Raw genomic sequence first — 12,514 nt, 5'->3', positions numbered from 1 at the left:
AAACCCTTAGTTGAGAATGCAGCACTCTGTAACCCTTGTGGCCCAGGAAGCAGAGTCTGCAGCATGGTATAGGTAGTCCATCATGGGAATCCAGCTCCTCAGGCGGTGCATTTAAGGAAGAGCGTTGGAAAGAACTTCGGTTTCCAGGAATGACACCAGTAAACTGATGCTCTTGATTGTGCAACTCTATTCTTCAGTCCGTTTTGGGATTGATGGTGCTGGAAAGAATCTTGAATGTCATCAGATGTCCTAAAATATCATCCAACACATGCTCCTAGAGAAGAGATTTTGTGTTTCATTTTCTGATCAGCTGATTTCTGCAAGTCAATGTCATTATGAAACATGCTTGCAATTAGAGTGATTTCTTGGGAAATAGAAGAAAGGTTATAAAATCTGAAACTTCGTGCATTAACAAGGCTTTTTCTTTATACTTCTTAATGGAGAAAAATAGCTCTGTTTACTACAGGGCAAATGGCACTTGAGGTGAAGTCAATAACTTATTGGTTTGAAAATTTGCAAGGAAAACAAGTTATTTGCCATCCAGATAATACTGGGAAAACAAAATCTATTTAGAGGTTAAATGATACCACTTGAATAAAAACTGCTTCTCTGGGATTAATTATGGAATTTAGTTAATTCACAATCATATTAGTTAATTCCCAACTACATTAAAAAATAGTCATGTAGTTTTGAGCATAAACACAGCTAGCCAAGAACACATATAATTATTCCAGAATTAGCCACAGGAAGACATCTTGGCTATCTGATAATACAGCCAAGACTATTCTAATCTCTCCTGCTTCAGTCCCCTTCCTACCAAAACCAAAATGATTAAAAATTGCCTGACATTTGCTTGTACTGTGACTAAATGGGCACTGTGATTTGACTGAAATTAGGTACCATCTCCAGACCCTGTCCCTGCTCCCTCCCTTGCCCTCAAGCTGAGCTTTGACCCTCTTTCTGTTTCCAGAACACCTTCAGCAAATTCTATCATAGCACTTACAATCTTTTGGGAATCATTTATTTGTGTATCTGCTGCCTGCAGCCTTCTTCTCCAAGTCCACAACCTGCATGTGATTGTGAGCTTTCTGTCTCCCTTCCCTGGAATGGGCACTATGGTTGGCCTACTCAGTAAATTGTGTTTAACTATTAACTGATGAAATATCAGATGTTGACTCCACATGGTCCCTGAACCCCTGTTTAATATTCCTTTCCAGCCAACCAGATGAGCACACTGACCTTTTGTTGATATTTCAGTATGGCACACAAGACACACCCTTAGAAGGGGATATTTGTTGTCATTTTGGTGAACTCAACAAATGTCATTTTTTCTTTTTTTGGTCCTATTAACTGAGGACTGGGGATGCAGCTCTGTGTAGAGTACTTGCCTACCATGCATGAGGTCCTGAGTTTAATCCCCAGCAAACCTCACCCCCCCAGATCTATCTAACCATATCTATAGATACACACACACAAACTGAGCACCTATTATATGTACTTCACCACACTGGATGTTGTGCAGCATTTCAGAGATGAGACAGGTTTGAGGCCAGTCTTGGGCTATCTTCTTTCCTCTGCTTAGACCCTACACACCCTCCTGCTCATTGTCACCTACTCATCCTTCAGATCTGGGCTACAATGTTAATTCTCTAAACCACTCTTGCATGAAAGAACCACTGTTCCCTACTTCACAGAGCTCTGTATTTTTCATTTCTGGCACTAACGAAGCCTGTGAGATTTTCTTGCTGATTTCCCTGAGGGCAGGAGTTGGGCCTGACTGACTCATCATTGCTCTCCCACATACAGGCTGGGCCACATGGCCTGGCCCATATAAGTAAGTGGGAAATATTTCTTGATTAAATGAACGTATCTGGTGGGAAAGAGCTCAATAGCCATGTAAATAATATGAGTTGGAAAGTAGAAAGTTTCATATGACATTTACCTAAAATTGATAAATGTGAACTGGCAAATTCCTAAAGTCAACTTTTCTGGTCTAAATAATAACTGTCTGTATTGATTAAATATTCCAGTTCTGCTTTACTTTATGTTATAATATCTTTTTATAAATGAAACCCAGCTCATTGGGTTTATATTTGTTTACAAAGTGAAATGGGAAGCTGAGGTTAATTATCTAAGTAAGTCAAAACCCATAAACCTTTTGTCCAATAAACTGGATATAGCAGGGGAAATAGGATTTTTTTTTTCCCTGAATGGTTTGGAAAACTGCTCACATTTTTAACACTGTATAAACCATCTCAGAGTGTGCTCATGAAGCTGGTGTGTGTACATGTTTAATGCATAAGACCCATGAGCATTTCAGATGTCAAGTGAGGTACTTTGCTGAACAGGACAGCCATTAATAAAACTTTTTGGAGAAGCAAGGTAAAATGTACGATGTAGTGATTGGCCTTTCTTTAGGGTATATTGCACATCCTTTAATAAATCATATTCACAATGAGATGACTTGACTGTGTTGTAATTATATATATTTTAAGCACAGAAAAATAATTCCACAAAATAGAAATTACACTGTGGACATCGACAGAATTTGAAAAGGTATAGTGAAACCAGTATTAGTTATTGGACCAATTTGGTTCACATGAAGATTAATGCACCCTGATAAATGCTTATAGCTCTTACAGCCCAAATTCTAATGTTAATTTATGGACCTTTTGGCTGCTAGTAAACTGTACTTTCAGACATTTAAGTAGATTTTTAGCATTTAAAATGAATTTAAAGTTTCTAGGCTTGCTGAAGTGCCTGTGCTTCTAATTTTTTCTGGATTTAAGGACTGAGAGTAGAGCGTTGGGCCATTTCTGACTTTGAATATATTGAAAAGTCATGGAAGACCAAACTAGATGTTCAAAGGGCACATACTATTATTTCCAGTGCAATTCCAGGGTGTCCCTTAAAACTAGAATTGGAATTTAAACCATTATTGTGCATGTTCTCAGTCCTTTCATACAGACAGCTACATGAGCTCTGCCTTTAGGAGCCTATTCCCTGAAAGAGCAGATGGGGTTGGCCAGCTTCCTGGAGAGCACCTCATTTCCGGAAGGCACTACTGGCTTTGGCAGTGCTGGCAGAATGAAGAGCTGTCCATACTGACACACGCATCTCACTTGCTCTTTACTCCCTTTGCCAGATGTGAACGAGTGTGAACTCCTCAGTGGCGTATGTGGTGAAGCCTTCTGTGAAAACGTGGAAGGGTCCTTCCTGTGTGTGTGTGCTGACGAGAACCAGGAGTACAGCCCCATGACTGGGCAGTGCCGCTCCCGGGCCTCTGGAGGTAAGTCCCAGTGGTACGGGCAGGGCACAGAGGGCCCTGCTCAGAACCTGAACCTGATGGGCGTGGGCCAGACACTCCAGGAGTGAGGTGAGGAAGAGCCTAATGTCCTGGCACAGTTCTGAGGCTGGAAGCTCCTGTGTCCATCCCATCCCCTCATCAGTGGAAATAGGATGTGGGTAATGACTGTTTGGGCTAGATGGCTTCTAACAAGCTTTCCAACCCAAGACGTCATGAGCAGAGTAAAGGATCCAAAACAATGAGAACATTTGCTGGGTCCTGCCTGAGACTTAGGGAGCTATCAGCTCGGGTTTAATATGGCATTGTCTCATTAAGTTACATAATCCCCCTTTCTTGGCCCATGGAGAAATGTATCTTGACACTTCTTTAAATGAAAATCAACATACAGGCCTCTCAGGATCTACAAAGACTTCCACTTGGAATTCTTAAGGTGTTTCTCCAGAATCTGGCCTATAGAGTTGCCATGTTTGCATTTATTTAAAATTTGATTTAGACTGTGTTGTCACTGTACAAATTGAAGTGGAGAGCTGAAAGTTTTCCAGATAAATTAATCAACTTGCAGATCACAGATCACCCTTTTAGTTGTGCCATGTAGTTAAAACTTGGTTGTATTTTAAGACAAGCAAAAGACCAAATGGTCCTTTGAGAGCCAAATAAAATGAAACTTAGACCATTTTAATTTATTCCTAAATATCAGTCAATTTTATCTACGCTCATATAATAGCTTTTACTAATCCTCTATAGGGGACACTTGTCTTGTGTAAAATAGCTATTTTCACAAGTTATGGAGAATAAAATATAAAAATATGTTCATCCCTACATTTTATGTTTTGATTACTAAGTATAGTCTGGCAAGGAGGTACAGAATTAAATGAGCAGACAATTCAAATACATTGTCTGTGGAGGGGAAGAGGAAGGTTATTGCTGAGGTAGCATTGCTGTTCATTCAAGTGACCACCATTGTGGTATGCATGCCATAAAGAAAAGACATTTAATCTTAGTTGTACCCATGGTAGCAAAACATGAAAATCTGGTTGGCCTAAGTAATTACCTTTCTCTTATTTGTCTTTGGTTCCATAGGGTAGCACTTCACCCACAGTATTATTTTGAATGAATAACAATATATCATAATATTGTATAGTCAATTTTTAAGGGATCTATAGGAAGATTAGGTAGTCATAATAAATATAAATGCATATGATACAATGTGAAGTGAAAAAAGCAAGCTATTCTAATGATCATATTCTGCAGAGAGGGGGAGATTGAGGATACAGAAAAAGATAATTTATATCTTTATGTAACTTTTAGTTTTTTTCCTTTATTTTTCAAACTTTCTGTAAGACTTCAAATGGGAAACCCAGTGATCTGGTCCATCATCTCTTTCTAACTGTGTAAACTTGGGCATCTCAACATCTATGAGATTTAGGTTCTTGCCTTTAGAATGGAAAAGTTTTATTTACTTCACAGAGTTTTACACATTCTATTTATTTATTTTGCCCATAGTTATTTTTTGATTAATTTCTTGTAGATTTACAGAGTGGTGAGATTCACTGTGGTATATTCATATATGTAAGTAGGAAAGTTATGTCAGATTCATTCCACTGTCTTTCCTTATTCCATCCCCGCCCTTCCCTTCATTCCCCTTTGTCTATTCCACTGATCTTCTATTCTTTTTTTATTACTCCCTCTCTCCCCCTTTATTGTGGATTAGCTTCCTCATGTCAGAGAAAACATTCAACCTTTGGCTTTTGGGGACTGGCTGATTTCACTTAGTCTCCAGATCTGTCAATTTACCAGCAAATATCATAAAGTCATTCTTCTTTACAATTGAGTAATACTCCATTGTTTACACATTTTTAATGAGATCACATGTGTAAAGTCACTTGTTAAGAGCCAAGTACAATTCAAAATCTCATACTCAGCCATGTCCCAGACACAGCAAGGCTATTTTTCATCCTTTCATGGTCTCTTCTGAAGTGGTAGATCTTTTGACTACAGTTATTTTTGATCCAGGTCATATAACCTCATTAAAGTACATATCTTGGCTCCCAAAGTTTGCTCATTTCTTTTTTTCAGACATTAATAATGCCCTAAGAGGATCATGAGGTAATCTGAACCATTTTTGCTGAACTGGAGCAGCTCACTGTAAATTGTGCTTATTATTTATTTGAACTTCTGGCAACTCTTCTCATAGCCTTGCTCCTCATCTCTACTTTTTAAAAGTTCCTAACACCTATTCTGCCTTTTTCCTTTTAGTCTGGTTGCTCTCTCATTGACTATCTCTTTCTGGAATGTTCTTTCAGTCAGAGTTCACTAAGTACCCTCCTGCTTTTTCAAAGAACATAATTTGGAATACCTTGTTCTATAATGTTGGTCTGACAATAAATACATAGTGGTTCCTTCCTTTTAATTTATCTAACATTTCTGGATTTTTGCATGTTTTTTACCATAGTTCTCTGGCTTCCTAAATACCACACACAGCCAATTTTTTATTTGTTCATGTATGTATGATAACAACAATCAAAAACTGGTTGAGCTTACTAAGCTGCATAGTTCTTGGCATCTCGGACTTCTGCCATACCTCAATTTGTATAGTTTTTGGTGAAAATCAGTCTTAAGACTATCTTACTACCATCTGTATTTAAAACAATTTCCTATTGAAACTGGTCTTGAAAATCAGGATCGGGTCCTCATTCCCCTGGTACTGAAGACTGAACACCCAAGAAATGCTGAGACAAGAGTAAAAAGTTTTATTTAAAGGATAGAACAGAGAGAGACTCCTCTGGAGAGGAAGGAGTATGGAGCTGGTGCCCAAGGGAATTTGAGGATTTCTTGCCTCTTTTATAGATTTTTGGCTTCCTTTCTTCTCATGTCCTCTCCTCCTCTTGTCTTGCCTCTGTGACCAAAAGGGCAGGAAGAGAGCCGTCCAGGGGATGATTGCTTAGGTTAGAAAATGTAATCCTTCCCCTCCCCCAGAAGTTGTTAGCAACCAGGTGATGGCGAGTGCTATCTATCCATTTCCTTTTCTTTGATAATTAGCTAACTGTCCTTTGCCCTGGTCTCACTACCAGTATCTGAAAGACAGAGTTTATCCCTGAACTTCAAGGAGAACTTCACTTCATTGAGCCAATACTTGATCAGTTATTTGAAAAGGGTGATTAAAACTGGAAATTAGTAAAAAGGTAATATATCTTTTAGATATTTAATTTCTAACTTAAAGCATAAAAAATGTACATTCATTCATGAGTCTTTGAAGACAGGCCACTCTTGGAATTCTACATGGCTCATCTCCAAAAAACTCTATTTCTTATGCATCCTCTACACTGCCTACTTTAAAGCAAGTGAGAATTTAAAGACTTTTACAAAGCAAATGAGGATGAATCCCTCTAGATTTTTAGTTTTCAAATGTTTTATGGTTATCTCATCCACACCTAATTTAGTTGCATTCTTTTTACTATATCTTTAGTCTTTCTAAAGCATTTGCTTGAGAAACAAATCTTATATTCACATTTATATTTTGCTGATATATGTATTGCTTAATGAGGTAAAAACAGTAATCAATACACTGGCACAGAATGTTTGAGAATAAACATAGCCGAGTCTTGGTTGGCATACTCCTCAACCTGCAGAAGCAGAAGTATGTAAACCTCTGAGAATAGCCAACTGGTTGTGAGCATTGCAGGATGTCCCCAGAGGGACATCTTTTAACCCAACACAAGTACATGGAAATTAGCTTAAAGAGTTTGCATCATACCTCAGTCAAAGAATCTACTGTTAACACATTTTGTACCAAAGTTTTTATTTAGGATTCCAATTAATTTTATTATAGATATACTAGTAACTCAGATCTCAACCTTCTTGAAATGTGATTTGGAAAGGAAATAAAAATTTGCAATGTAGCCAGCAACAGTTTTACTCAACTATACAGTTTCTCCAGGACAATTCACATTCCCATAATGAGCAGAAAAAAAAAATCTAATGTCTTATTGTACTGAGTACAGAACTTAGGCTAAGGGATGGGATGCCAGGAAGGAAGATTTCAAATTAGTATCCAGAAGAGCTTTCCCATAGCTAACCAGAGCTAGTCAGTGCACATCTCATACAGGGTGTTTCCCCTGGAGGTATTCAAAAACAGGTGAGGATACCCATTGGCAGAAGAGCACCTACTTTCAGCATGAGTCTATTTCTTATGGTCTTTAAGGTAGTTTTGAACTCTTAATATCCTAGGATTTTTATTTCTACACGACTTATTGGCTCCCATATAGTTTTTTTTACATCTAGTCTAATGTTTTTCACTTCTTGGGCCTTTGGCCATTATTTTACATTGCTGTACATTGCCTAAAAGAATCTGAAACAGAAATAACTAAAAAATGTCCATACCAGGCCATTCATCACATTTAAGAGGATATGGATATGAAATATAGTCTGATGCCTTTATTTCCTTAGTGCCTGTGATAATTGCTCAATAAAAACTTTATGTCTTTGGGCACTCTAAAGGAAGTAGTAAATATTGGCAACCATAGCCTTCAAACCTTACCCACAAAATGCTGTTCTCTTCCTTGATTGGTGAACAGAGGATATTCTGTGGTAGGAATAGAGTCTTACTCTTAAAACAGAAGGTATAATGAAAAGAACACCATGAAAAAGATGTATATTATAATCAATGCATGTGTTCTGCACTTTAAGAAAAGCAAATAAAATCGAAAATGATTAAGTGTATAGACTCGGGTGGTTATTTGTATTAAAAAGTAATTTTTGCTTTCACATCAATTTAAATGCCAGTCTTATCTAATTCACTTATGAGCGTTCTCTCACATCATGAGCTTGATCCTGGCTTCTACATTTAGAAACTACCTTAGTGATTTTCCAACCCAGCTTCTTTATTTATAGGTAAAGTGACTCTGGGCCAGACTGAAGCTCTAAATGTTATTCTTGGGGTCATACAGCTAATGCATGGCAGAATTGGTACAGGAATCCAACTTGGGGAATTTCCCACTTCATTATTTCCACTTCTTGGGGCTAAGTACCCCAAGAGACCAAATTTTTCTAAAATTTGACTTCCTTTTCACTTTTTCCCCCATTAGTAAAATAATACACATTCATCATAGAACAAGGCAAATATAAAACTATATCTAGATGAAAATCCCCAGCATATCATCATCCAGGATGATCTTGGTCACCATGTTGACCTTCTGATTCTTTGAGGTGACACCCGTATGCCCCAAACCACAATAGGACCATCTCCCATTTACTCCTCATGGCATTGATATCAGGCCCTCTAATTCTACTTCTACGTGAAACTGCTTCCTCTTGGGTCATCAGGGAGCTTTGTATACCAATAGCCTTCAGTCTCGTTGGAGACTTCAATTTGACAGTGATTTCTCCTCTTCTCCCCTTCTTTTCCCTGTGATTTATTTCAGGACACTAATCTTCCTCTTGCCCTTCTGCCTTGGACGGGTCTTTTCCTGTCTCATTTTCTTTCCCATCCCTTCAATATTGATGTCCCAGGGAGTTACATGCTTGCAACAACCCTCTTGTTTTCTCTGTGTTTTTCTCCTGGGATATTTTACCTGCTTCTGAGTCAACTATTACTCTTGTGGTGTTGCCTGTTTAAGACTCTTCTGCCCCACCTGTTTGCTGAGGGCTACACTCTAATTTCCAACAGTCTTTGGACCTTTCTCCCAGGGGTCTACTTGTAAGCATCTCTGGCTGCCAACTACCCAAACCCAAATTAATTGCCAAGACTCTCCCTATGTGCACTTAATAATTGAGATCAGTACTGGAAATCTCAAAGTGATGCTTTCATTTTTATCCCCATCTGTCTAAACAACCCATCCATGCCATCATAACATCCTGCCAATCCCATCTTCAGAGTGCCCTCCATAGCCCTCCCTGGTCCTGTTCCTGTTGCCGGAGCCTGCCCTTCAGCATCACTTCCTGGACCACTGCAGTAGCCTCCTGACTCCTCTTCCTGCTTGTCCCATCAATTCCTACACCACATTTTGCCAGAGTTTATATTTGTTTATTCATTCTAAATTGTTATACATGCTGGCAGAATGTGGTTCATTTCATATTACACATATAGAGCACAATTTTTCAAGACGCTGACTGTACACAAAGTATTTTCACACCATTTGTGTCTTCATACATGTACTTAGGGTAATGATGTCTAACTCATTCCATCATCATTCCTACCCCTTTCCCCGCCTCCCTTCCCCCCCTCCCCTTTGCTCTATCTAAAGTTCCTCCATTCCTCTCATGCTCCCCGCACATCACCATTATGAGTCAGCATCCTCATCAAAGAAAACATTCGGCCTTTGTTTTTTTGGGATTGGCTTACTTCACTTAGCATCATATTCTCCAACTCCATCCATTTACCTGAAAATGCCATGATTTTATTCTCTTTTAATGCTAAGTAATGTTCCATTGTGTATATATACCACATTTTTTTTTATCCATTCATCTACCGAAGGGCATCTGGGTTGGTTCCACAGTTTAGCTATTGTGAATTGTGCTGCTATAAACATTGATATGGCTGTGTCCCTATAATATACTGTTTTTAAGTTCTTTGGGTATAAACCAAGGAGTGAGATAGCTGAGTTGAATGGTGGTTCCATTCCCAGTTTTCCAAGGAATCTCCATACTGCTTTCTAGATTGGCTACATCAATTTGCAGCCCCACCAGTAATGTATGAGTATCCCTTTTCCCCCCCACATCCTCTCCAGTACTTATTGTTGTTTATATTCTTGATATCTGCCATTCTGACTGGAGTGAGATGGTATCTTAGAGTAGTTTTGATTTGTATTTCTTGCTATAGATGTTGAACATTTTTTCATATATTTGTTGATTGATTGCATATCTTCTTCTGAGAAATATCTATGCAGTTCCTTGGTCCATTTATTGATTGGGTTATTTGGTTTTTTGGTGTTAAGGTTTTTGAGCTCTTTATATATCCTAGAGATTAGTGCTCTATCTCATGTGCTTGTGGTAAAGATTTGCTCCCATCCTGTAGGCTCTCCATTCACCTCACTGATTGTTTCTTTTGCTGAGAAGAAGCTTTTTAGTTTGAATCCATCCCATTTATTGATTCTTGGTTTTAATTCTTGTGCTATAGGAGTCTTATTAAGGAATCTGGGGCCTAATCCTGTATGATGAAGGTTTGGGCCTACTTTTTCTTCCATTAGGCTCAAGGTCTCTGGTTTAATTCCTAGGTCCTCCATCCACTTTGAGTTTTGTGCATGGTGAGAGATAGGGGTTTAATTTCATTTTGTTCCATGTGGATTTCCAGTTTTCTCAGCATCATTTGCTGAAGAGGCTATTTGTATTTTTAAAACAGATCTGGTTTCAAATCCTTCTTTAATCTATCAACTTCTTGTCATTGTCTACAGCATAAAGTCCAATTCCATTAGCAGGTAACAAAACCCACTAGAATATAACAAACCTTTTTAGTATCATCTCCCAAATTGTTGTTTGTATTCTTAATAGCTTCCATTCTGACTCGAGTGAGATGAAATCTTAGAGTAGTTTTGATTTGTATTTCTCTAATTCTAGCGATGATGAACATTTTTTCATATATTTGTTGATTGATTGTATATCATCTTCTGAGAAATGTCTGTTCAGGTCCTTGGCCCATTTATTGATTGGGTTATTTGCTTTTTTTGGTGCTTAGCTTTTGGTTGGAAATTATGGTGGAATGTGATGGACACCCCACCTTGCTCTGCCATAGAAAGTTAAGTTCAGTCGTAGTTTTTGCTTCTTACCCTCTGACACCTTGCTTGTTGACTTTTTAAAAAATATTTTCTTCCTTAATTTATCTTTCAAAACTTGGCTCAGATGTCACCTCTCCAGACAGCCTTCCATGATAGCCCTGTGTACCCTGGCCTGCCACAGTATAGCTTAGGTGTATGCATCCAGGAGTGGACTCTATGGCCAGCCCATGGCCAGTTTACTGGCCCAACTCTGTACTCACATCACCTCTTTAAGAACAGGAACTGTGTGGAGATATCTTCTTCAAAACATGTTAATTCCTGTGCTCTGTTTTTTAAACTTAACTTTGATCACCTTTCTCTGGTCTTCTTTTTTATTCACATTATTTCATATCCAATCCATTTCTACGGTCAGTACTTCTGGAACTTACTGAGGAGGGCTTTCTCCTCAATCCTGCTTTAAATAATAGATAACACATGTCTCCATTCTGTAAGTTCTTGAAGGTGAGAGCTTGGAAAAAAAAACATAAATGAATTTCTAAGTTCTTTTTTTTACTCCCTCTTGAAATATTATCTGAGAATTCCTTTTCTTATAAAAACACGAAGTGATATAAACTGTGAGTGTTTCTTGAGATTTTTAAATTTAAGAAAGGAGTACAGCTTCCTGGGTGCATCTAGCAGAAATAATTTCCTGAACATTACCACTCTCACAGACTTCTGTGCACTGACCTCTTGTCCACTATGGCTGGTGTTTCACTGGGCACTCTTTACTCACACCCATTCACTTTGTTACTCCTGGGTCATTTTGGTCTAAAGGACATAGAGAGGATTGGCTCAGAAGACATATAGAACACATTGCAAAAAGCAATGCAGACAAAAAGCAAAGACAAAAGCCTATTTTAAAAGCTCATGTGCATTTTAATCAAAAAGAAAAAAATTTGGGGTTTTCTCACCCAATAGCAGTCCTTGCAGTTGCACATATTTAGGGAAAGACTCTGCAGTTTGACAGACCAAGGGGAAGGAATTCCCAGGAAGGGCTCTCTATGGTGGCTCTAAGCCCCTCTGTCCTGTTCAGAGCAAGGGACATGCTGACATGGGCAGGGATCATCTGCTGTCCTCTCTTCATTTATCTCAAACAAAGCTACTTGAGATTAGTAGGATGCTGTGCCCCAAAGAGGGGTTCTGGGGAAAGAAAGCCATGGACACAAGCCACTTGAAATGAATCTCAGTTTTCTCTTCCACAACAGGAGGGTGCTGTGTTACCTGCTCCCTCTATAGGCAAAGCTAGTTATTCTGCGTTTCATGTGAAAAGGCCTTGGTAAAATTTCCTTCAGGAAAGAACTACATGGGACTAGGGATGTAGCTCAGTGGTAGAGCCCTTGCCTAGCATGCACCAGGCTCTGAGCTTAATCCCCACCACCAAAATCAATCAATCAAACAAATTGCTATGACAAAAAAGAACCACATGTAAAATGTCCAAAAAGTCACTTTTTTTGTTATC

General features: G+C 38.6%; 1 protein-coding gene across 6 annotated transcripts in view; it reads left to right on the top strand.

Annotated features, from left to right (window-relative positions):
• Ltbp1 (latent transforming growth factor beta binding protein 1) overlaps positions 1-12,514 on the top strand; it is a 389,795-nt gene that overhangs the window by 343,323 nt on the left and 33,958 nt on the right. For all 6 annotated transcript variants that reach the window (XM_015479779.2, XM_048804568.1, XM_048804569.1 and 3 more), the window contains one exon: positions 3,146-3,289. In XM_015479779.2, coding sequence (XP_015335265.2) covers positions 3,146-3,289 — 144 coding nt within the window. The remainder of the gene's footprint in view (positions 1-3,145; positions 3,290-12,514) is intronic.

Source organism: Marmota marmota, unplaced genomic scaffold, assembly GCF_001458135.2.
Source record: "Marmota marmota marmota unplaced genomic scaffold, marMar, whole genome shotgun sequence".
Lineage (NCBI taxonomy): Eukaryota > Metazoa > Chordata > Mammalia > Rodentia > Sciuridae > Marmota > Marmota marmota.
Note: the sequence above shows the minus strand (reverse complement) of the source record. Positions and strands in the feature narration are given on the sequence as shown.